This window comes from Pteropus medius, unplaced genomic scaffold (genome assembly GCF_902729225.1).
Source record: "Pteropus medius unplaced genomic scaffold, Ma_sr-lr_union100, whole genome shotgun sequence".
Classification (NCBI taxonomy): domain Eukaryota; kingdom Metazoa; phylum Chordata; class Mammalia; order Chiroptera; family Pteropodidae; genus Pteropus; species Pteropus medius.
Window position 1 is genome coordinate 2,835,043 of NW_024350927.1, and position 22,046 is coordinate 2,857,088.

The 22,046-nt window shown below is 51.8% G+C and overlaps 1 protein-coding gene across 3 annotated transcripts in view; it reads right to left on the reverse strand.

Annotated features, from left to right (window-relative positions):
* The window catches only part of LOC120585789 (kazrin), a 102,060-nt gene that overhangs the window by 63,523 nt on the left and 16,491 nt on the right, over positions 1-22,046 (reverse strand). For 2 of the 3 annotated variants that reach the window (XM_039842159.1, XM_039842158.1), the window contains exon 2: positions 8,231-8,422. In XM_039842159.1, the coding sequence (XP_039698093.1) occupies positions 8,231-8,422 (192 nt within the window). Of the gene's footprint in view, positions 1-8,230; positions 8,423-18,617; positions 18,640-22,046 lie in introns of those variants that run through there. The other variant, XM_039842160.1, reaches the window with a different exon arrangement.

Genomic DNA, 22,046 nt, shown 5'->3' on the forward strand with positions numbered 1-22,046 from the left:
CGTGTGGGTGAGTCCTGGAGGGTGTCTGTGCGTTTTCAAACACACCAGTCTTTCAGGTTTTCTCAAGATAAATGGCAAATTTCCATAATTAGACCATTAGCGCATAGACGAATTTCCTGAGAATTAGACCCAAAGTGCTGAAGGAGACTCCGGTAGGGCACTTGCTTGGGAGGACGTGGAGGGGATTCTGGCCTGGGCGGGTGGGGAAGGGTGATAAAGGGGGTCAGGGGGAGGAGACTGGTTTGGCTGCCTTTCCAACGCATAGAGTCAAGACATCGATGTGAAAAACCCCATTAGTCACTCAGGTACAAAAACCTAGAAAAAGTAAAGGAGTCAAAAGGGACAAAGAGATGTAATGGTTGTCAGTCACCAGAAGCCCAGACTCTGTGGCAGAGTCTGGATATGATTCTATTTAAAACGCTCTTCGTGGTGGACGCAAACTAATTTCCACTTAGAAAGCCCTCCTCCCTTTATCCACAGCATTGCGAGTCTCCGCCCACATGACTCTGGGCTTGGCCATGTGACTTGTTCTGGCCAATGAGACATCAGCAAATGATACAGAAGATGGTTTGAAAAGCACTTATGCAACGTACCACCGCAATCTAAGATGTTGACAACAGGGAAAACTGGATATACGGGGACTTTGCAATTTTCCTGCAAATCTCAAACTACTATAAAAAATAACATTTATTATAATTATTTTTTAAAAGTACATGTGCACTAGAGCACGTGCCCCTTCTGGAAATCCAGCCACCCTGTGAAGCAGCTAACCTGCTGGAGACACGTGGCACCAGACAGCCACAAAGAGCAGAAAAGATTCTGGACACTTCTGCCACCCGACCATACATTATTTCAACTGGATCTAATTTAGAGTCTAAGAAGCTTTCAAGGGGGACTTGTTAACTATTAAAAGTAGTCAATAGTGTATTATGAAGATGTTCTATTTGTAGAGTCAGAACTCTCTGGGAGCTTCTACTGAATTCTAAGATTTGCCAGCTAAGAGTCTTCCGCTCACAGCTGTGGGTCAGAGGGGCTGGCTTTGGGTGGGCCCCCGGGGCCATCAGGCTAGCTTTGGGGGCCTCATGTAGTTTTATGCGTGTGACTTACTGAAGAGGAGCACAGAAATTCAACCCAGCAGGAAGGAATGAGACAAAGAGTGGAGTGCAGATGTGGGAAGAGAAGCAGGAAACATTAAGCTGCTTTTCAAACCCACACGTCGCTGCAGAGACAAAGGATATATGCCTAAGAAACAAGGTGGGCAGAGCCATCCCAGCATCGATGACACATCATTCTATTCGACAGCCACTGGGGCCACCTACTACCCCATTGTCTGCAGGCCTGGTTACATTTGTAAAGGCAACCAGGCCACAGCCAAACCTGCGAGGAATGTAAAGGACACTGGTGTCTCCTCTTGCTCAAGACCTAAGACATTCTCTGCACTTTAGAACTCTTCACAGCAGGAGTGTTTGTGGCATAGATTCTTATCCACAGGCCTGGTTGGCCATTAAAAGGATATCAGTCAACCAACTTGCACTGAGATGACATGGGTTCCACGTGTGTCTTTGGGTTCTGGGCAGGGCCTGAGTCCAGTTTGCCTCAGAATTCTCTGAGCCACAGGCATGGGTTCTAGTGTGGGGAAGTCTTCAGGGGACATTTGTTGAATGAGCAAATTAAATAAGGCTTGGTTCCTTCCAAGGAACAGAGGGCAGGTGACTCATTATGAGACGGGGGACAGGCCTCAATAGGCTTAATTCCTTCCGCTAAAGAGAGTTAGCTTGGGCATCGTCTCTTCTCCCCCGCACTCAAGGATCGTCTGCTTCGTTCAGATAACAGGGCCAGCTCTGTGCTTGTGGCTGTGCCCTGCAGGAGCCTGACGAATGGCAAGGCCAATAGGAAACAGACGTGCCTCCCTGTGTGCCAAGTCCTGAGGAAGGTCAGCATCTTGGGCTGTTATGTACAGGGAGGAGGGGCCCTTCTCAGTTTCCTGCTGTAATAAATGACCACAAATTCAGTGGCTTAAAACAACTCAGATTTATAATCCTATAGTTCTGGAGGTCGGAGTCTGAAATGGGTCTCACTGGGCTAAAATTGAGATGTGGGTGGGGTTCCAGTTCCTTCTGGAAGCTCTAGGGAGGGAATTTGTTCTCTTGCCTTTTCCAGCTCCTAGAGGTCCCCCCATTCCTTGGCTTGTGCCCCTTTCTCTTTCTTTAAAGCCAGCAATGGTGGGTCGGGTCCTCATGCTGAATCTGACCTCTGTCCTGTAGTCATGTCACTTTCTCTGTCTCTGACTTTTCTGTCACTTCTTTCACTCTGAAGGACACTTGTGATTGTATTGGGCCCCTCAGATAGTCCCTCCCAACACTAGGACATCTAATAAGCAACCTTAATTCCCCTCTGCCATGTAAACTGCCATATTCACATGTTCTAGGTATTAGAATGTAGACTCCTGGGGGTAAAAGGGCATGACTCTGCCAACCACAGGCCTTGAACGATCAGGCAGGGAAGGTCTAGGAAGGTTTCTGGAGGAAGCAGAGACTGAACCAGGACTCGGAAGAAGAGTGACTGTCAAGAGGCAGGGGGAGAAGGAAGAGCCAATGCACAGACTCTGAGAGGAGAGAAAGGGGAGATCCACAGGCACATCTGGGAACCATATGTACAAAAAGCACACGTATGTCCACATGCTAAGAGAGAGATGAGGCTATAAGGGCAAGAAGTGGGCGGGAAAGGGAATTGGGGACATGGGGACTCCCCATTTCTTATACTGCCTCCATCCACTCAAAACTTCCGTGGTCCCTGAACTGAAGCCTGTGGCCTTTGAGGTTCATCATGATCATCTCCCACCTATCGCAAAGTCTTCATATGGGGTGTCCCTCCCCCCACCCCATACATGGGCTGGTCTTCTTGTCTTTGCTCAAGCTGTTTTCCCTGCAGTAATACCCTCTCTGTCCCTGATGGCATCACCTAAGGGCTCCAGAGCCACCCTGCTGAAGTCTGAATCTGGCCCTAACTAGGTACTGCTGTGTCATCCTGGCACATTCACAACCTATCTCTTAGGTTTGTTGTGAGGACTCAGTGAGCCAAAGTTCTGCAGCGTGTGGCATATCAAAAAATACTCAAAAACGTGAGCTGTCACCGCCATCACCACCACCAATAACATTTCAGAGGGCCCAAAAGGGAAAAAAAGTAATAATAAAGTAGTTATTATTACTTTCGTAATAATACTCTGATGCCATTTGTCTCTTTTACCGTGTTAGTATTTACACTATTGGTACAAAAGTAATGCTGGGACATCTTAGTAGTGGCACCGGATAGTGTAAGAAGTCATTATATTCTGCCTACTATGCACTCGTAGTTGGAAAAAAAAAGTTTTATTTAAGAATATCACTGAAACAATAAAAATTGTTAATTTTATTAAAACTTGGTCCCCAGGTGCAAGTCTTTTAATCAAATGGAAATTATATTTAAAGCTCTTTTGCTGCTCACCCAAGAACATTGGCTGTCTCCAGGAAAAACATCAGCATGACTGTTTGGGTTGCTAGCTAAACTAGCCACTTTTTCATAGAATACCATTTGTATTCGAAAGAATGACGAACGTACAAACTATGGTGTCTGGCAAATTACTGAACTAAGTTAACAAGTGAAGTAAAGTGAGCCTATTACTTGTAGGAAAACAATCGACAGCATTTTGTTGCTAGCAATAAAACTGAAGCTTTTGAGCAAAAATGAATATTTTGGCAAACGCGACCTGCCAATGACTTTAGTAGCTTCTCAATACTTGACTTTTTAAATGAGATTAATGGTAATGTTAACAGATGTGACTTTTTGATATTGGGTAATGAAATATGTCAACATTCGGAATACCTGCACCACTCAGTGAACCCATATTTCCCAAATGATCAATGCCAGATGTTAAAAAAATCACACGTGGGTACAAAATCCGTTCGAAGCGCAAATTAGACCAATGGCTTTGTCCACTTCAACATATCACAAAAATAAGGTTTCAGATACCACACTGCAGCAAACCTCTAAGAAACTACCATTTTGCGGGTTTTGGTGTAGCATCAAAGAAAAATATCCAGTTATCTAATATGGAAATTAATATACTCCTCCCTTTTCCAACTGCGTATCTGTGTGATGCCCGATTTTCAACCAAAACAAGAAATCACAGAACTTGACTGAAGGAACAGAAAGGAGCATTCGGCAATCTTTTATGAAGTTAGACATTAAAGTTTTTGCAAAAACGTAAAACAATGCTGCTGCTGTTCTCATGCAAATCTTTTTGTTTTAGAAAAAACAGTTATTTTTCATTAAAAAGTTTTACTTTTGTTAACATGGGATGGGGTTTATTTTTGTTATTTTAAAATAAATTATTGACGATTTAGACACGTTTTCAGTTTTAATTTCTAGAATGGTAAATACCGTTAGATCTAAACCACATAAACAAAAGCTCTTTGAGGTCTTCAGTTTTGTAAGGGTGGGCCAGAGACCAGGAAGTTTGAGAAATACTGTCCTAAGAAGATAAACAGATTTACAAACACAGATCTTTAGTGTAGTGTTGTATAATGGCAAACACAAAAAGAAAAAAGTGGAAACCACTTAAATGTCCAATAATAGGAAAGTGGCTAAATAAATTATGGTGCTTCCATTTGGTAGAACATTATGTAGTCATTAAAAATTATATTTTCCAAGAGTATTTACTCTTGTGGGAAAATGCTCAACACATTTGACATGCCATTAAGTGATTTTAAAAGGAAAGAAGCGAATTTTCATGATCTTTGTTTCTGAAATGCCTTGATTCTTGAAGTAATCAGTAAAACTGAGGGGGGCCTGGGGAAATCAACAGACACCCCCAGAGAGGTCCCAAAGAGACTTGGGTATGATCTCACATGCACCCAAGTACGCGCACGATAACTCCATTCTTTCTTAAATGATCATTCAGGGACTCTGCCTTTAAACTCACAGTGAAACCCAGATCCTAAACCAAACATTCCCGGACTGATCCCCAGAGAAACAAAGGAAGCTTCTAAACCCTACTGTCCCCAAACTAAATTCATTTCATTGCTTTGATGTTGGATCCATGAGCTCATGTTTTGGGTGTTTGCTTGACTTTCTAATCCCTCACATGCTGGAAAATTCTGGTCTCATCCAACTCCAAACCAAATACGGGGGGTGGGTGGGTGGGGACCTAGCTAGAGTGGAAGTCTTTGGGGGCTTTATGTGTTCCTATTGCAGAGACACTGGTTTTTAACAGGGGTTGCCAATGTCTGCGACTTACCTGGCTTGTGCATTTGTCTTTATTCTCCTCATTATGGGTCTATAAATCCCTTTTCGTGCCCCAGCCTACTTCTGCCCACATCTGTCTGCAATTTACTCACCACGTGCTACGGCGGGGGTGGAATCATCTGATTTATGACTTTGCAGGATGCCAGGCAGGACGCTCGGTGGCTGAAAGTGCCCACTTTCCTGCTTTTCAGGAACACGGCTACCTTGAGCTTGGATGGGCTCAGGAGCTCTAAGATGTGAGCCACCCCTAATGGGAATTAGGAGACCTAGCAGACCCAAGGAGGTCCGCCAAGGCCCCTCTCATCTGATATTCACTAAATAATTGCACTAATGGTTCCAGGCACTGGGCCAAGCACTGGATATCTCATTTAATCCTCACGAAAACCCTCTGAAGTAGCTACTATTATTAGCCCCAATTGTAAGAAAAACAGAAATTATTACTGCTACCCTCGGCAAGGGAACTATGGTTCAGAGAGGTTGAGGAATTCACTCAAGGTCACACTGCTAGTAAGTGGTTCAAGCCCAGAACTGACACCAGAGTCTGCGGTCCCCATTACTAGCTACAATGGTGTCCCGTCTCTCTCGTCCAGGCAGTCTTCACCCCCAGAGGAAAGATGAGATGTGTGTGTGCAGTGGAAAAAGTTTCTGACTACTGCTAGTTAGCTCCGTACCTTCTGCCCAGTCACTTCACCTTCCCCAGCCTCGTTCAGGTGCCTCCATCTGCGAAAAGGGGTTACCGCCTCCTAGCAAGACTGAGGTAAATGATAGACCAGGTGCTCAGACCGGTGTGGGCACAAAGCAGGTGCTCGATAAAGCTTTTTTTTTTTTTTTAATTTAAATGAATACCACAAATTCTCATTGACGCGATTATTGTTACTACAAAGGAGCTGCCCCGCCTGGCGGATCTCTGGGTCCTTCCCCGCGGAGACCTTTTGATGGTGGATAAGAAACCCTACAACACAGTGTGAGGAATAGTGGCTTGCTGTACAGCTCCGTGCCCCGTGGGTGGGTGGGTCGGGGAGAAGGGCGTACGTTACGCGAACAGCCGGCTCTCCCTGTGCCACCTTAGCAGACAGTATCTCATTTCATGCACCATTACTGTCCCGCCACTCAGATCAGGGAACTGAGGTTTGGGAGGACAGGCTGTCTGTCCCACGGGCTAGGGAGCTGGGGTAAATGAGCCTCTGCTCACACCCCCGGCCCATTCCTTTGGGCCCAGAAACAGTAAGAGACGTTTTTCTAATCCTCGCGGGTCCAGAAGGATGAAGATGGGTAAGAGTTCTTTCCCTGGCAGGCCTCTCTGTCACTGGAACAAACGCCGGCAGCAAAGGTGGCTGAGATGGCATTTGGCTGCTTCCTGAGGCAGTCCCGACTCTCCACTGGTTCACAAAACTTAGTGAGAACAAAGGACATGAGCTCACACGGGCCGGGCCCAGCGGCACTTTCTAAGGGATAGTCTCTGAACCTGGGGCTCCATCTTTGTGTTACGAGGCCTCTGGTGAGCTGCCCACAGCCACCCGAGGAGAACACCCAGAAACTGTCTGAGTGGTCCCCTCAGACACCCCAACAGAAAAGGGTCTCCCTGCCTTTAAGAGTAACACGCATTGCTGAAAAGAGCTCATAAAAGATGCTGTGACGCCTCGGTAAGGAATCACCCTCATTTCAATTTCCTAGACTTCTTGGGGTGATGGAGAGTGGGGCGCAGGACAGACAGCCTGCTTGGCCAGGGTGCGAGAGCTCTGCTGCCCACATCTCACCTCCAGTCTGGTCAAGGGAACATGCTAGGACAGAGCCGACTCAGTGTCCCCCGACACCCCCGGACAGAGACCCCCAGGTAGAAACGACATTTCCTAGCACTCCCTGCAGCCAGGCATGGCCTCGTGACCAAGCCCCTGTAAAGGGGATCCCTGGCCTTCCCTTTCGACTCCCTCCCTGGGCCTCTCACAGGCCGAGGGCGCAGACAGCCCCAGGCCAAGATGCAACTCAGGAGGGTTGGGGAAGAGAGAGAGAGAAACGGGTTCTTCCAGCCCCTGTGTTTTGGGGTCTGTGAAATTGACCCGATTAATCAAAAATTAATTTTTGAAGCTTTGGCTTCAAAGATCAAGTCGTCAGAGAGGATTTATCATTCTAGTAAATAGTCAATGGAAAATAGGTGGCTGAGTTTTACTGCCTTTTCTTCCCCCAGGACAGAATCAAGAGAATGAAGGCAGACCTGTCTCTTCTCTCCCCAAGGCTTCCTGCTGGAGTTTTAGGAGCACTGTGAAGAGGTGGCTTCCAGCCTTTCTCAGATGACCTTTTGAGACCCCTGCCCAACCCCACAAGCGTGGCAGGGAGCTTCTAGGAAGGTAAGTTGTAGCCGCTGGTGTCCCAAGTGGGTTCACGGTCCCTCTCGGCAGGAGACGACCTGGCACCTACACTGTGTTCTCGCCCAACTCCTCCCCCGGCCCAGGGCCGGACGCCGCCCTTGTCTGAGGGGTACTCCTCTGGACCGAGCACCCTGAGATGGGGCCCAAGCCCTCCCCGGAGAGCGTGAGTGAGGAGCGGGGACCGACGCGTCCTCCAGCAGGGAATCCAGCACCCATACACTGTCCGGTGAGTGGGGTGGCGAAAGACCCCGAGGGTGCCGGGAGAGGGAAGACCCGGCTGCTGGTCAGCATTCCGGTTCAGCAAAGATTCCCACCCGCCTGCCATGCACACCTTGTAGGGAGCCGCCCCATGATCGGCCCCGATGGAGGACATGTGGCGGTCACACGGGAGGAGGAAACGACAAAGGTGCTCAACCCTGCAAGAGGCAGCCTTCCACCCACAAGGGAACAGGGCGGCCGCGGCTGGCAGTCTGGGAGCCGGGAAACCCCCGTGTCCACATCGGTCCCCAGCAGAGGCCAGACCCTGGTTCCCTGGCCCCAGGCGAGGGAAGGGAGGGGACCTCCGGTGACTCGTCACTCACCCTGCAAGGCTTCTTTGGCTCTGGCTAGCTCCTGCTCCTTCTGGACCAGCTGGACCCTGAGCTCGGTGGCTGAGAGGACCTCGGAGGACTTGCCGCCCTGTGACTCCTCCAAGTCCTTCGTCAACATCTCCTTCATCTGCCGGAGAAGGTGGACTTCCTCCTGGAGCCGAGACACCTCTTCCCGCAGGAGCGCTAGGGGAGAGGGGCACAGGGTTAGAGCAAGGGGACAGTGGCTCAGGCTCGCTCACTTTTTCTGGGGACAGTTCAAGGGTGCTTTGGCTTCTCCTATTTGCTCTGCCTTCGGGAGCTTTTTCTACACATGTATAAAAAGAACCCCCACCCCCCAAAGACACCACCTATTCCAAAGGGGCCCCCATCCGGTCCTGGGTCCCCCCTGAGCCTGCAGAGCATGCCTGGTGGGACCCCCACACCCCACCATATTCCCTAGGGCTGCTGTCGCTGCACCAGGAGCATCCACTCCAATGGCCAAGGGTCTTCCTACCTCCAGCGGGAAGAGCAGGAGAGAGAATGAAAAGCTGGCGGGAGTCAGCATTATAAGCCCGGGCCAGCAGCTTGCCCAGGTCAGCTCTCTGTGCATGACCCCATTTAATCCTACCAAAACCTCCTGCGGCAGGTACTGTCCTAACCCCCATTTCACAGATTGGGAAGTCAAAGATTGGAGAGATTAAGTAGCTCCACGAGGTCCTAAGATGAGTAGGTAGCAGAGCCTGAGCTCCCAGTCTGACATCAGAAAACAGCCTTGAAGAGGCACAGTCAACACATCTCACGGAACAGAGCCTTCGGGAGCCCGGCAGAAACAGGACGTCTGCATTCACACCTGACTGTGCAGGAAAACGGGTTCTAATGAGCAGCAACGACAGCTCTGGAAGGTCCCCCAGCGTCATGGCCAGCGTCACAGCCCCCAAAAGAGCTGCCTTCCCTTCTTCACAGGTTTCTTCCTGTCAGTCAGTCTCAGCCCCATTGTCACCTTAAGACACCTGAGCGGTCCCTGCCTGCTGTTCCATTTGCGCAGCACATTGGAAAATCTGCACAAAACTCTTTACTACTGCGGGAGGCCCACGTGCCCACCGTCTGTGTGTCCAGTGCGCACAGCTCCGCGAGCGGCCTGGTCATACTGCTCCGCCGTATTGACTACAGGGCCTCAAGTGCCCCAGTGTGTGACGACACGTGACAGGCGAATGACTCCCTCCACCTATCCATCCACCCAATAAGGGTTTATAGGCACCTGCCACATGCCAGATGCTGCTCCAGGTACTGGGACTCCCGGGCGAATGTCACAGACAGATTCCGCCCTCAGGCTGGCATTCCCAGACCCCACCATGAACACAGGTGGAAGGACCCCAAGCCTGCACCCCAGGGAGGCAGGCCATCTGCAAGGGAGTGCCTGGCTGCTCTGATATCGATCAAGGGCAGGCTGGTAACTGTCTAAGTCCCTGAGCAAAACTGCAACGTCGATTTGCTCTTGGGGCCCCTCCCCTGCCCTTAATGTAGGCCGCCTATGCCGCAGGCCCGGCAGGGCGTCCAAAAAGGAGCAGGGAACACCCTAGGCCCCAAGAAGCCTCCAGGGAGTAGAAGGAGCACACACAAGTAAGCATAATAAAAGCGAGGGGCCGCCACTGTGCTTGGGGCACAGGGACATTGAGGCAGATTAGCTTGGAGATGGGGAGGCTGAGGCAAGCAGAGAGAGAGAACATGAGCAAAGGCAGAGGCTGGAGGGACGAGGCCCAGTGACCGACGAATGGGTACGAGGTGAGGACGAGCAGGAGGAGCAGGCCCGGAGGACTACACTCGCGTCAGCCTATGAAAGGTTTTAACCCCGACCGCCCCCTGCTGTGCCCCAGCCCTGACTCGCGTCTCCAGCCCTGCTCAGGACTCTGGAACTTCCATTCCTTCTCCCCGACAGAGACGGAATGTTTGTGTCTCCTCAAAATTCATATATTGAGACCTACTCCCCAATGTGTGTTTGGAGGTGGGGCCTGTGTGGGTTGATCAGGTCATGAGGTTGGAGCCCTCAGCAATGGGATTAGCGCCTTTACAGCAGAGACCCAGACAGATCCCTCGTCCTGCCCGTCCCTTCCACCATGTGAGGACACGGCAAAAAGACAGGCATCTGTGAACCAGGAGGAGGGTCCTCGCCAGACCCCGAATCTGCCAGCGCCTTGATCTCGGCCTCCAGAATGTTAAGCAGTGCATTCCTGTGGTTTATAAGCATCCCGTCTATGGTGGTTTAGTTACAGCGGCCCAAACGGACTAAGACGCTCTCTCCATCATTTCTCCCCAATCGCCCATCCTGCCAGAGTCTGTTTCCACTCGACTGTCACCAAAAGTCTGTTTCGCAATACGGTGTGAGTGACTGCTAACGTATCTGTGCACGTAGAAGGCAGGTTTGTTTCGGTTTGTCATTTTTTTTTTTTTAGAAGCATGACTTCTGGACTTGCTCAAATCGCCCCAAGGAAGCCACAGAAGCTGATGACTGCGTTTACGCAGACCACAGAGGATTCCAAGAGACCTGGTGTCGATCGCAATCCTGGTCGGGGCCTCTGTCATGATCTCATGCAAGCCAGCCCCATCATTTCTCCGGGTCTCAGTTGTCATGTACATTGCATGGGGATAATGCTTTGCTAGATGGAGCAAATAAAATAAAGCAAAGCAAAACAAAAAAACCTAGATGCACGATTAAATTTGAATTTCAGGTAAACAACAAATAATCTTTTAGTATGTCCTAAACATCGTGTACATATTTCCACTAGAAATTTATTTGTTGTTTCTCTGAAATTCAAATTTAACTGGGTGTGCTGTGTTTTATCCAGCAACCCTACTCCCAGCCCATGGGGATTCTGGTACAATGAACCGGGGCAATCCCCAGGAGTGGGGCTCTGCTGGAGCACCCCAGGGGTAAGGTGGTGAAGGCACAGCCCTCTCTTCATCCCTGCACTGAAGTGGGAGCAGAGTGCCTTTCTCCTGGGCTCCCAGTGGCAAAGGCAGATTTTTCCTGAGCTCACCATTCTAACAGGTGTACCTGACATGTAGGCCCCGCCTCTCAAGTCAGGCCCTAAATAAACCAGAGGGCGGGACAGCAGGTGTGGCACTTGCAGAAGCCAAGTCTTAGGAGACCAGGCTGGAAAAACAACTTCATGGAAAGAGAGAGCCTTGTGTAAGCTTACTGACCGCATCTGTCCTGGCTGGGTGTGTAAACCCAGATCTCACACACCCTGGACCTCTGCAGGGGCAGAGATGCATGGCAACACAGACTGCAGCCACAGCGAGCCTCACAAGACTGTAGCTCGTTTTTGGGTTCCAGGACAGTGGGCAGGCACTTCCCCTTCCTGGGCCTAAGCTGCCTCACCTGTAAAATGAGACACGTGTCATACACTTAAATGAGTTTAGCACAGCGAGCATGGGGGGTGCCCATCACACCCGCACCCCCCTTTCCCATTGCATTAGAGGAGGTGACCACAATCCTTAGAAACGGTGAAGAAGCCGGCGCTGGGAGACCTGCGTTTGTTTCTGCTTCAGGGGGACTGCTCCCTTGCCGTGGGACACTGGGCAAGTTACTGTCCCCTCTTTGGGCCTTCATATTATCAGTGCCCTTAGAGGGACCTACTCTGTATAAATCTAGATGAATGCTAACGATGATGCATTTCCTCCCTTGGCAAGAACAGGGTCTCTGCTCAAGCTGACAACTGCGCTGCTCAGTAAGGAAGCCACTAAAAGTCACAAGTGGCTATTTAAGTGTAAATTAATTAAAATGACTAACTCAGTTCCTCTGTTGCACTAGCCACACTTCCAGGGCACATAAAGACCACACCTGTCGTTGCCTGCAGTTGTGGTCAGTGCAGGTCCAGAGGGTGGAGGTGGAGAAGGGAGGAGGTGGTGCTCCTTAAGCACCCGGTGCTGCACACGGACAGCAGAAGCCCGGTGGCGAAGGCAGCGGGGCTGCTGGGGGAGGAGCCGCCGTTTCTGCCCTGGCCCAAGGACAGAAAAAGGAAAGACCAATTGTGTACCTTTCTGCAGACGCTGGGCAACCACAGCGCTCTCTACCTGGGGCAGGATGGCGGGTGGTGCTGAAAAGCCCGAGTGACAAAAAAGCCACAGACTCGGCAGAGCTCCCCAGGCCATGGACGCCGGAAGTAAGTGTTGCTGGGGCAACAGCTGCTCTCCTGCCGCAGGGGGGGGCCTTACGTGCAGGTAGGCCATGCAGTGGAAGCCTCCAGGGGCCTCTTTCTCAGGGCAAGGCGTGGCATACCCACTCAGAGGTGACAAAGGGAGCGTGGGCAGACCTTGCCCTTCTCCTGAACATCTCTTCTGTCTGCAAGAACAATGAGAACCTAGTGCTTAAAAATGCCATTTGTCAGCCTGCCTTGCAAGTAAGGTTGTCCATGTAACCCAGTCCTGGTTGGTGAGGTGTAGGACAAAGTCCCCAAGGAGCACTACCTTTTAAGAAAAAAGGGCTTTCCCCTTTCCCTGCTTTCTTGCCTAGAAAGCAGACTTGGGCTGGAGCTTCAGCAGCCACTTTGTAACAAGGAGGCAATATGCACAGGGCCAAAAATACGCCTCGGTCAGCATGACTCAGAATGAAGACTTGGAGCAGCATCGGCCAGGCAGGGCTGCCTGGCACGAGAGTCTTTGCTTTCTCTGCCAATTTTCTAGCTCAGCAGAACAAACTGCGGCAGCCTTTGCGGGTCTGTGCGGGTCTGTGTGGCTCAGCTGTGGAATCCAGGGAGCGGGAGGAGGAGGAGGAGGTGGGGACTGTGGAGGAATCAATGTGGCCCAGGAGGGAGGTGACCGCTCCTGGCCCTGGGAAAGAGCCCGGTTTGTGACAGGCCTTTTCCAGGCTAATGTTTTGTGAGCTTACACAGGCAGGAGAGGAAGAAGAGAGGGAAGAAAGTTACTTTCTGAGACCGTAGGGCACAAGGCAACGGGGGACCAAGAGACCTCTAAGGTCTCCCGATGACTTGTAGGTTTATAAGCCTGCCTCCCCAAGCCAAGATCTCAATAATAATAATTTTATAATTACAGTGTAATCACTCCACAAGTTATATAAGTACCAATTATACTATTTACCTGAAACTATAAAAAATATATATGTATAATTAGAGCATGTCACAATAACAATCGCTCCTTTACTAACACTTTTTGAGAACCTACTATGTGCTCCAGGCTCTGTCGTGTTTTACATGTCAACTAGTTTAATCCTCACAATAACCCCATGAAGCTGATCCCAGTACCATCACCCCGTTTTACAGATGGGGAAGCTGAGGCACAGTCAGGTGACTTGACCAAGGTCACACAGAGTAAGGAGCAGAGCTAGCGTTTGCTAGGGGCAGTCTCGCTCCAGCACCGTCTTAGCTCCTGCACTGTACTATTTGCAGGAGCGGGTGACACAGAGGGAGCCCCGGGTCTCAGCAGGCTCTTTGGTGAATGGCGATGGAGGCGGGCATGACCCCAGTGGGGTATGAGCTTGTTCCTGTTTCCCACAGTGGGGCTGGGTCACAGAGAGCCAGCCTCTCCCTGCGTGGTGCTCCAGGCCCTCCACCAGGGGCCAGTCACCACGCAGTTCCAGGAGAAGGATGTGGCCACCGAGCCAGCCTGTCTGATCCACGTGGGCAGGGGCTCTGCTCTGCTCACCCCGGACACGCAGGGCCTAGCCCAGTGCTGGGCTCTCGGCAGGCATGTGAGGACACTGCCGAGGCAGAGGTGGGACAAGCAAGCCTGGGGTCAGCCAGCCTGGGCTCAGTCCTGCCCCCACCCGCCACTTCCTCGAGACAAGTGACCTCTGAGCATATCTGAAAATGGAGCCAAGACCAGTCTCCCAGGCCTGTGGTAGACATTAAAAAAAAAGCAATCATCTAAGTGGAAACATGACAGAAGTTTCTAGATGAGGGCCAAGTGCAGCTCGTCGTGATCATTATTACAGAAAAGAGCAAACCTCCCTGATATTCCAAGGGAAGGCCCCGGCCTCGATAACCGCAGAGCCCAGACCCTGGGCCTCCCACCCGGAGAGGGGATTAAATGGCAGAGGCGGCTGAGTCACCCTGTCTGGAGAGTAACCAAAGACGAAAGAGCTTGGGGGGCTCTGAGTGGAGGCCAGGCTATGGGAGTGACGGTCCCTGCCTGCCCATCATGGGTGGACACCTTGATAAACAGCCGACGGCACTGCCATTTCCTGAGCACCAACTGTGCTGAATGCCACACACGGGATTATAGGCTTCATCTCAGTGGATCCTCTTGGCATCCATGCAAGGCTGGGGTGACCCTGTCGCAGGCTCAGTGATACCGGCGGGTGTGAGATCAAGCCCACCTGCCATGGACAGGTCCAGCAGCACCTGGTAGGCTGCGATCACTCCAAAGACCCCCGACACCGGGACCGCTATTCTTACTGTTACTGGGTTCAGGACACATCCGGTCTAGGTGGGGGTCTTAGTACATTGAGATGATGCTTGTTCTAAAAATTAAGCATACGATTGCCCTTGGAGGGTTGAAAAATTAAGATTGAGGTACAGTGATTCATACGGGCAACATCACTGCGCGAGATGGGCTCCCAGGCCCTGAATCTAAGCAGTGACAGGACCAAATGCATTATATGTTCAAAGGAGCTGGGATCCTGAAAGGGCATTCAGGGAGGGGGTCGCTGATGAGCCCATCGCCCAGGGCAGAGGGGGTGCAGGCCTTCACCAGGGATGTAAGGGCCTGCCCTCTGTCCTCCTGCATTTCTTCAGGGGTAGCGCATGGCGAGAAAGAGGCATGTCTCGGCCACACCCCATATTCCCTTGCTTCTTCATTTTGTTTATCATCATCATCATCGTGGTGATAACAGTAATGGTTTTTGAGCCATTCGTGCACATCAGAATGGTTCTAAGTCCTCACATTAATTCTAAAGCCTCATAATAACCATCGGGGATGTGCCCACTCTACAGGGGAAACTGAGGCACGGAGAGACCACGTGGTTAAACACAGGTGATCTGGCTGCAGAGCTTTAGCCTGTAATCGCTGAGTGATATTATACCCCTTCTGCGGGTACAGCCACCGGGCTGTAGGCTGACCCCCCAGGCAGGGAAAGAAAGCCTCATGCTCCCTCTTCAGGAGCCCTCAGACCCTCCTGGACAGGTACCACCATTTGCATCCTTTCCCCAGCCTGGAAGGCCCGAGGTCACAAAGCCTCGGCTTCTTGGCTAAGCTGACCCAACATCTGAGCGGAGCCGGCAGTGCTAAATTTGGAAAGCCTAGGGCAGCAGGGAGCAGCAGCAATGCGGCCCTCCATTCCAGCCTCAGCCCCAGCTCCTGCCCTGGCTCGGAAGGGTCCTCAAAACTCTGTAAGTGACTGGAGCTGCCACAGGGAAATTCAGCCAGGTTGGTCTTGAATGTAATGGTTTATCTGTGGAGAGAGAAATCTGGGAAGCTTACTTAGCCTAGGAACAGCAGGCTCGGGGGCAGGCTTCCACTGGCCACCCTGGGCCTCTGAGACAGGGTGAGGCAAGCCCTGGCATCACTTCCTTCTGGTTGGTAGCCCCCTCAGGCCCGGCTCAGGTGCCCCCTCCCTGCCTGGTCCCTGTGTGAGGAGCTGGAAACAGCCCTCTTGGACCACCTCTGCCCCCGTTCACCATGCGTTCTCTCTCATCCCTACCCCAGTTCCCACACCACGTAAAAAACGACCCATTAGGCCATAAACAGGCCCGTGTTCTCTAGGCCTTTGTTATATGGCCCTGAAGCTATATCGCACTCACCCAATACTAGAATCTCAAATAACAACCAGCCACTCCTCACCATACTGATCCAAAGGCCGCTCCCAGGCTTGGGAGAGCTGCCTGGTAACTCTTACTACAATACAGGTGGGGTGGGGGTGGGCATCACAGGTACCGGGTGATACAGCCTTTGTCTTTTTCTCATATTTCACAGTAATTATCTTTTCCTTTGGGTGTTGTTTAATCCGTCTTTCTTGCAGAGGTTGTTCTAACATAGCTGCTGGCGCCAAACCCACCCTGGACCTGACTGCCAGGCGAATCCTATTCCATGATCTCAGGGGGCCCACAGTTCCCACAGGAGAGCTGTGCCCACCCAGCTCCATGACCCCGGAAGCCAAGTCTCTCTAGGCGTCTGCATCCGTTCCTCACCCCTTACTAAGCACCGACTCAGCAGCAACCGTGTGCCAGGCACCAGCAATGGAGACAAGCCTACTGCATTGGAAGGGTGATGGTGACAGGTTCAAACGCGGACACTTCCCGGGGAAGTTGAGGCATTGCAAACCTCCAGCACACAGCTCCCTAATTCTCCGACAGGATCAGCACTGCAGAATGCAGTCCCTGCGGGTAGCCTGGCCTGACCCCTGTAACATGCGTTTGTCACTTGTGGTCCTCCTGTGTCCACTGATCTTCAAGTCCAGGAAGGACAGACTCTGGCAGCCTTTCTCGGCCTGTGGCTTCATGCTGCCACAGCACTGACAGCCAGTAGGAACCCCACAATCCTCTGTAAAAATCACTCAGCAGGTGATTCTAGCTCCAAGGGGAATGTGAACCTCCAAATACACCACACAGCTGTAAGTGGGAGAGGCAGGCACTCTCCTGTCACCTGGGTGGCCGAGTCCCTGATGGGCAGCAGCAGCAATGACAGCTCGGTCCCAACGCCCAGGCCTCCTTGGTGGCCCTGAGGAGCCCATTCCTACTTGCTTGCTGCACAGGAGGGATGAGAGAGGAAACGGCTGGCCTCTCTCCAGGGCCTGGCCAGCTGCCTCCTCTGGCCTTCACTGGACACTTTCCACTGGGACGTAGAAGCCGTGAGCTGGGGCCACTTAATTGTGTCAGGTGGGCTGATGGTGGCTGTCTTGGTACAAGGAGGAACCTTATCACTCTGGTCAAGCTGACCCTCACAGCCACTGTTCCTCTGAAATGCTGGCTCATCCCACCTTTTCCGAGTTCCTCATTATCCCTCTCTGGATGGGGCAGCAGATGTTTCTGTCCAGCTGACATCTATGCCTCCTGACTTTTCGACATAGCACCTCCCTTTTCCTTTAGGGAGCCACCCACGCAACGCCAGTGGTTCAGGGGTGGAAATGGACCCAGGCTGGCCAATCAGAGCACTGACTTACCCTGGCCCCTGTGATTGGTTCAGGAGGGGGGGCACATGACCCAAGTCAGTCCAATCAGAGTCAGTGTCTAGACCAGGTGGTGTTCTCTTTAATGTTGGCCATGAGGATGGAGCCTGGAGATGCTGGCAGCTATCTTGCCACCGAGAGGGGAGCACCAATAAAACAAAGACCGGATTCAGATAATACCCGTGTCCCGGATCATACCACTCCTGGAGCCAAGATCTACCCCTGGACACAAGCCAATACATTCTTAAGCCAGTTTGAGTTGTGTTTTTTTATCTCTTGCAACTAAAAAAAAATCCTGATAAATGGCTCCTGTCAGGGACCGTTTCTGGGTACCCAGCGTCCCCCCAAACTTAAAGGCCATCTGCAGTGTGCTACAAGCACTCTAAGCTACCGCTCTCCTTCAGAAACTGGACAAGCAAAATGGACACTGCAATGGACCTCCACGAAAACAGTGAGCACTCACTTCCCTGAGCATTTCAATTTTAGCTTCTCTCTGACTGCGGTAACCAGTCCCCCTGGCTTGACATCCTGGAAGGCACAAGCTTTCAAGTTCTGCGCAAGGCCATTTCCAGACTTCTTCTGCCCAAATCAGCCTTTGTCCTTTTCTCCCACCTAAACGGGTCTGCAAATACCAACCCCACAGACACTGGGCACCTTCCTCTGCTTCAGGGTTCCAGCTCTGGTCTGAGTGTTGACTACGTGCCTGGCACTGAGCCCTGGCCCATCAAATTCTCTCGCCAAGCCTGTGGGGAGCTGTGCGAGCCTTCTCTCCATTTTGCACATCAGAAACGGAGGCCCGGACAGGTGCACTGGCTAGTTCAAGGTCACAGAGCTGGTTCTGGTGGCACAGCCAGATCCCAACTGAGAAATCTGTCTGATTGCAAAGCTCATGTTCTTCACCACTGGATGAGGCTCCTAACGCTAGAAATACCATGCCGTGCATATTTTTTGAACTAAATACCAGGACAGAGAGCCTGACAAACGGGCACAGAGATGGAACTGGGCCTTTCTTTGAACTTTTAGTAAAAGTGGCCGAGTCCCCCATCGTTGGCTCTTGCAATAAGCTTCTCCTCTCCCAAGGCCTCACTCCTAAAGGCTGTGTCCAGGAGAGGGACAGCAACCACTGGGGGAACAGCGACTACTTCCTTCTCCACCCTCACCACGCATGACTCTTACCTCTCGTCCCTCCTCCCTCTTTTCCACCATCCAGGAAAAAAAAAAATTACCAAAACACAAAGAGGAAAGTAAAGGAGAAGGCTGGGCATTGGTTCTACCCACCAACTTGTGACACAGTCCATGCATGCAGTGAACACAAAACTCAGCGCAAACCGGGAGGAACTCACTTGACCGAGGTCTTGCCACTGCAGGGGACAGCCCGGCCCTCACTTTCTTTCCCACCCCTGAGTCTGAGTCAGCAGCAAAACACCCATGTCTCAGTTTCCTTCTCCACCCATCGCCAGAATGCACAGGGCAGACGGAAGCTGCCTGTCCCACTTGTCAAGAGAGCGGTTCTCCCGGGCCCAGTCCTGGTGGGAGAGCTACCTCCTTAAAAAGCCTGGGGGAAGAAAGACATCTATCCCCGTTTTATAGACAGCCAAACTGAGGCCCAAAAGAATGTGTCTGGACTTCACAACCTTGACTGCCAGGCCACCGGCTACTATGACCTGGAGGCCAAACTGGAAACATACTTTGGCTGGAACATTCTGCTCAGTCTGTCTCAGACACCAACTCAGGGGTTAAATGCATTGAAATGTGTCAGGCATGCCGCAGGCCCCCGCAGATGTAAACAATTAGGCAGGGAACAGAAGTGGGCGATCAGAGCCCAGTCGATGGCTGTCCTCAACCTCGTCACCGCGCCAGGGCTGGGAGTCTGAAATTCTCACATTTTCAGATCTCCATCACGAATGGATCTGAGATTTCAGAAGAATTTAAACCAAGTCCAAACAAATGGCAGACCTGGACTCCCTGTCTCAAATGTGGCTTCAGAATGGGAACCAGGAATGGGCGATTCCTGCTGCGGTATGACCTCTAAGCCCTACCACTTCCTCACCTATAAAAGGTGACACTGATGGTTAAGAATAGCGGATCTGGAACAAGGTGCCTGGGTCAGATCCTGGCTCTGTCTTTAGGTGCTGTTTGACCCCAGCGGGTCACTTCTCTTTCCTTTTTTGGGGAGCTGATAGTATCCGTCTCCCAAGGCTGCTGTGACGTTCTGTGACAATAAAGAGATCTAGAACCGCATAAGCACCTCAGCAAACACTGGCAGCAGCTCTGATGCCACCACAGAAGATGCCTGGCCCCACGGAGGCGGGAAAGGAAGAGGGTGTCTTGGGTGCCAGCCGCCCAAGTCCATCCTGCTGGTCACTTGCTGGGAGGTGCCCGAGGCCATGAAGCCTGCAGGGCAGCTCAGCGATCCATATAACTCACTCCTGATTATGCTCTAGCCCAACTGAGCAGCTGCTCCAGAAAGAAGTAAAATATGCTTTGCATACTTGAAATGTTTCACTTATGAAAACTGGCAGGGATGCCTCTCTAAACTGTTTAGCAATAAAGTCAGTAAGGAGAGCACTGTTCCAGGCTCTCACCGCTGGAGCCCGGTCGGGGAGCCTGCCAGGGGTGGGGAGGGAGGGCGGGCAGGCTGGCCGCCAGCGCGGAGCCCACTGGGGCTTCCAGAAGGCGCCATCTGGGATTTTTCAGAGGGGCACTGGGATCACATCCTGGTGTCCTGATGTGAAACTAGATCCTCCCTTTGGAAGCCAAGCCCCGAGCCAGCGGGGGCAGAGGGGAGGGCCCTTCCGGCCTGGAACGTTTTCCCACACTCCAAGGGCGCCCCGGTTTCCAGCCAATCGAGTTAATTGAAAAATTACCTTGGGCTGAGAAAGAGCAAGCCTGGGCCACAGGAAACCCTACTAGGTCTCCAGCCTGATGGGATTTCAACCACCTGCAGCTAGAGAGCCTGGAGCCATGCTTGCCATTCTTCGGACGGGGGGATGCTCTGTGTGCTGGGCACACGACTTGTGCAGCCCTGTGCGGCCCCCAGCCATGCCAAGTGAGATGCCTGCTTTACAGGTGAGGAAACTACAGAACAAAGACTAAGGGAGTCCCAAGGGGCCACGCCTAGGAAGTCACGGGCCACAGTCACCCAGGCTGCCTAGCACCGCCTGCAATATTTCATCCCAGGATGCTGTTCTGCAACGTGCCATGGGGCCCCCAATCCCAAATCCTAACAACGTACCTCAAAAGGAAGCACAGGACTACACCAGCTGGCAAGGCTGGCTGGAGGCCCTCTGCCCAGCTGGGGACAAGATGCCATTTTCATATGCAGAAGGCTACGCTTTGGGCTGATAGTTAAGCTAAATATAGTGTTGTTTTTTTTTTCTTTCAAGTGCTCTCACTTTTATTATGTTTACCATCCTGACCCTCTGGGGAGGTGGGTTTTATTGTCTCCATTAAAGGCAGTCGACCCAAGGCCCAAGGAATCGCCCTCTGGTAAGTCACCCAGGGAGTCTGGGCCCAGTTCCCACCTCAGCCCTTCCCCGGCCCCTTCCCATCCACCCCAGCAGACTCGTGGGTACAACACCGCCTCCTGGGCTGTTCCTTCCATCCCTGTCCTCTAGGGCCCCAGTCTGTTCAAAAGGCCAAGGGCATCCAGAGTGGTCTGTCCTGTCTCCAAAGGCCTCTGCAGTCACAGATTCTGAGACTTCTAAGTAGGCGGCCAATGGGGGCCCCCACAGCCCTGTCCCCATTCCCATCAGGCTACAAACTTCAAGACTAAACATGAACAAACCGATTAGAAAAACACCCTTATTTCACTTGGGGAGTTTCAGCAGTGTGGTCTCTAAACCAAACGTATAATCAAGACACAGAAAAATGTGGGGGTTTTATGGAGGGGGAGGAGCAGTGAGACGAGGAGGGCAAACTGAAGTCCCTAAGTTACTGCCCTGTCTGTGGACAGAACTTCTCCCCCGAGAGGAAAACTCGACTCTGGCACGAGCTGCACACCTGACATCCAGCTCTGACAAATACTTGCTGAACACCTTGACTGAGAGGCAATGTGGTCAAAGTGGCCGCAAACATCGCAGGGGCCACGGGGGCTGCGTTTGAGTCCCAGCCACTTAGTAACCTCTCGGTGCCTCAGTTCCACTGCCTTGTGCTCCTGAGACCAGCCCCTGCCTGGCTGCCTTGGCCCTGGATCCCCAGAGGCTTCGCCTGACCGGAAACCCCAGGTAGAATATTTCTGGCTGAGAGGTGTCCAGAGTAGAGCTCCTGGCAGCTGGTTGCCAAGGAAGTGAAGTGGTCGCCGGGACCGTGACCTGGAAGCTCCCTCTATTTTGCCGCCTGCCCCTCCTCACTTCCTCCAGTTTATGGACTGAAAACTGGAAGAGGTGAAACTTGAATTCCTGCTTTGAGCTGCCGCCGACTCTCCACCAAACGCTCCCCCTGTCTGTCTGGCTCACTCCACCAACATTTCACAAAGGTCAAATGCTTATTCCGCTCCGCATGCTGCCTCTTGGGAGAGCAGAGGAGAAAACTATTCGAAAAATGTAAATTGAAAAAACCCCATGGCTCTCCACCCTCCACCCTCCACCCCCACCACACACACTCGCATGCACACTCACACACAGCTAGACAGAACACACAACCATGTCCCAGCACCTCGGTCTTAAAAGCAAGGAAGAAGACAAAGAAGTGATGCAGAATTTTCAG